The 1,820-nt window shown below is 48.6% G+C and overlaps 1 protein-coding gene across 1 annotated transcript in view; it reads right to left on the bottom strand.

The window, feature by feature from the left end:
- Nucleotides 1–1,608, bottom strand: part of TFAP2A (transcription factor AP-2 alpha) — a 31,359-nt gene extending 29,751 nt beyond the window's left edge. Inside the window, exon 1 of the mRNA XM_074208094.1 lies at nucleotides 1,453–1,608. Within this exon, the coding sequence (XP_074064195.1) occupies nucleotides 1,453–1,518 (66 nt within the window). The 5' untranslated portion in view covers nucleotides 1,519–1,608. The remainder of the gene's footprint in view (nucleotides 1–1,452) is intronic.
- Between the last annotated feature and the right edge of the window lie 212 nt (nucleotides 1,609–1,820).

The following is a 1,820-nucleotide window of genomic DNA, read 5'->3' as shown; positions in this document are numbered from 1 at the left end:
CAAACAATTATGGCTTCTCTAACTCCTGCTCACTATCATTCATTCGAAAACTCCCTTTACCACATAAAGAGTAACAGGAAAAAAAATAATCTACTTGTCCACAGAAGCTTTGGTTTAGCTTGCAAGTTCTCCAAAAGTTTCTGAAGATACCGACCACGTGGTATTGAAGTAATTGACTCTGACCTGAACTCATCTTTAGGAAGTGGATAATTTTATGTGGACTTCGATTACATTGGTGTTGGGTACCTGTGTTTTATTTCAGAACCCCAAAGCTACTCTAACTTAACCTCTCAGGAGGTGTATAAATGGAGTGAAATTAAATGGAGTACAGCCTTAAAGCACAAAAAACCCGGAAAATGCTATACCAATAAAAGAGCAAAGGAAGTTGTCTTAAAATTAATATCTTAAAACACAACTGAGAAGGGAAAGGGAAAATGAAACCCTTATTCTAAGACTGAAGAAGGAAGAAAAAGCCTACATAAACTTTTCTCCTGGAAAAGAACTAAAAGCTTTAACTTATAACTACGGTGAAGAAATATTTCCTGGAGATCGGCTTCACTTTTATTTCCCAAGATCAGAATATTCTACTGGAACCGCACAGTCATATAGGCATCTGAATCTTCCTTATAAACAGGCCTTACTCAGCCAAAGCTAATTGAGGGCCCCAGTGGCTCGAGATTATGATTCAAGGGCTGCTGAGCCGCTACTATCTCCCAATATCTCACCCCCGACCCAACATATCCATTTCATATGAAGGAGAACGGCAATACCACTGAAGAAAAGTGCCTGGGGCTGCTAGTCGGTTTCTCTGGTTTAACTAGCTTACCTAGCTCAGCTAACATTGAAGTAACTGAGGCCTAGAATGACACTTTGGGGGTCACCTTCTGGAAAGAAAAGCACCATTTCCTGTAACTTAAATTCCCTCAATCAGGCCACACACCTTCCTCAAGGTAGCCTAAGCTAGTGGGCCTCTGGAGAAAGCGGGCTTCTCCAAGTTGGCAGTTAGTAAACAACGTTTCTGCAAACTCCCCAAAGCGCAACTAAATTAAACCACCTCCCGGAGTATTCCCATTGCCGTCCCCTCTCCCTTTCTCCATTCCTAATCTCTTCCTGGGCTCAGAAACTGGGTTAATGCAGGTAGGAAAGCGGTGCAGGTGCACCAAACCCCTACTCGAACTGGCACGTAAAGAAAGTGGAACTACCCCCGCACCCCCCCAAAAAAAACTCACACACACAACTCCGAAACCATCTTGGCCCTGCCATTTAGCGCGCTCTTGCCCCCTTCCTTGACGTGCCCCTCCTCCGCCCAGTCTCGGATTAGTCATTCACCTGGGTTTCTATTTATCTGAAGGCGGAGATGGGGGGGGGGGGAAGGGGGGTATGAGGCTGGGGGCGGAGAGGGGCAAGGGGTGTGAAAACCAATGCCTTACCGAGATTTCCCACTTTGCTCACCTGTTGAGTATGCCCGGTGAACCTCAGAAGACTCTGGGACTGACCTCCACCAGCTCCCATTCCCATTTACCCTGCAGCCAGCGGTCTATTTTCCTCTCCCGCAAGGAGCGCTCCTCTGCGCTGCGGGGCAGCGCCTGCCCTGCCCTGGGCCAGATCATTTCCTCCACTGACTCTCATCTACCCCCCCCACTTCACTTCTCCCTCCCTCTCTCCACACCCGCCCACCTCAGCCCAATAAAAGGGGAAACCCCCCCCTACCTGCCAGTCCCCCATTTTGGCAAGTAAGGACATCTTGGCTCGGCGCTCCTGGCGACAAGGTCCCTGCCGGTCATGGACTGGAGGGATCCGCCGGGGCCGCTCCCTGGGAT

The sequence above is a fragment of the Macrotis lagotis genome, chromosome X, assembly GCF_037893015.1.
Source record: "Macrotis lagotis isolate mMagLag1 chromosome X, bilby.v1.9.chrom.fasta, whole genome shotgun sequence".
Taxonomy (NCBI): domain Eukaryota; kingdom Metazoa; phylum Chordata; class Mammalia; order Peramelemorphia; family Peramelidae; genus Macrotis; species Macrotis lagotis.
The sequence above is the reverse complement of the archived record's forward strand: the minus strand, read 5'-3'. Positions and strand labels throughout refer to the sequence as shown.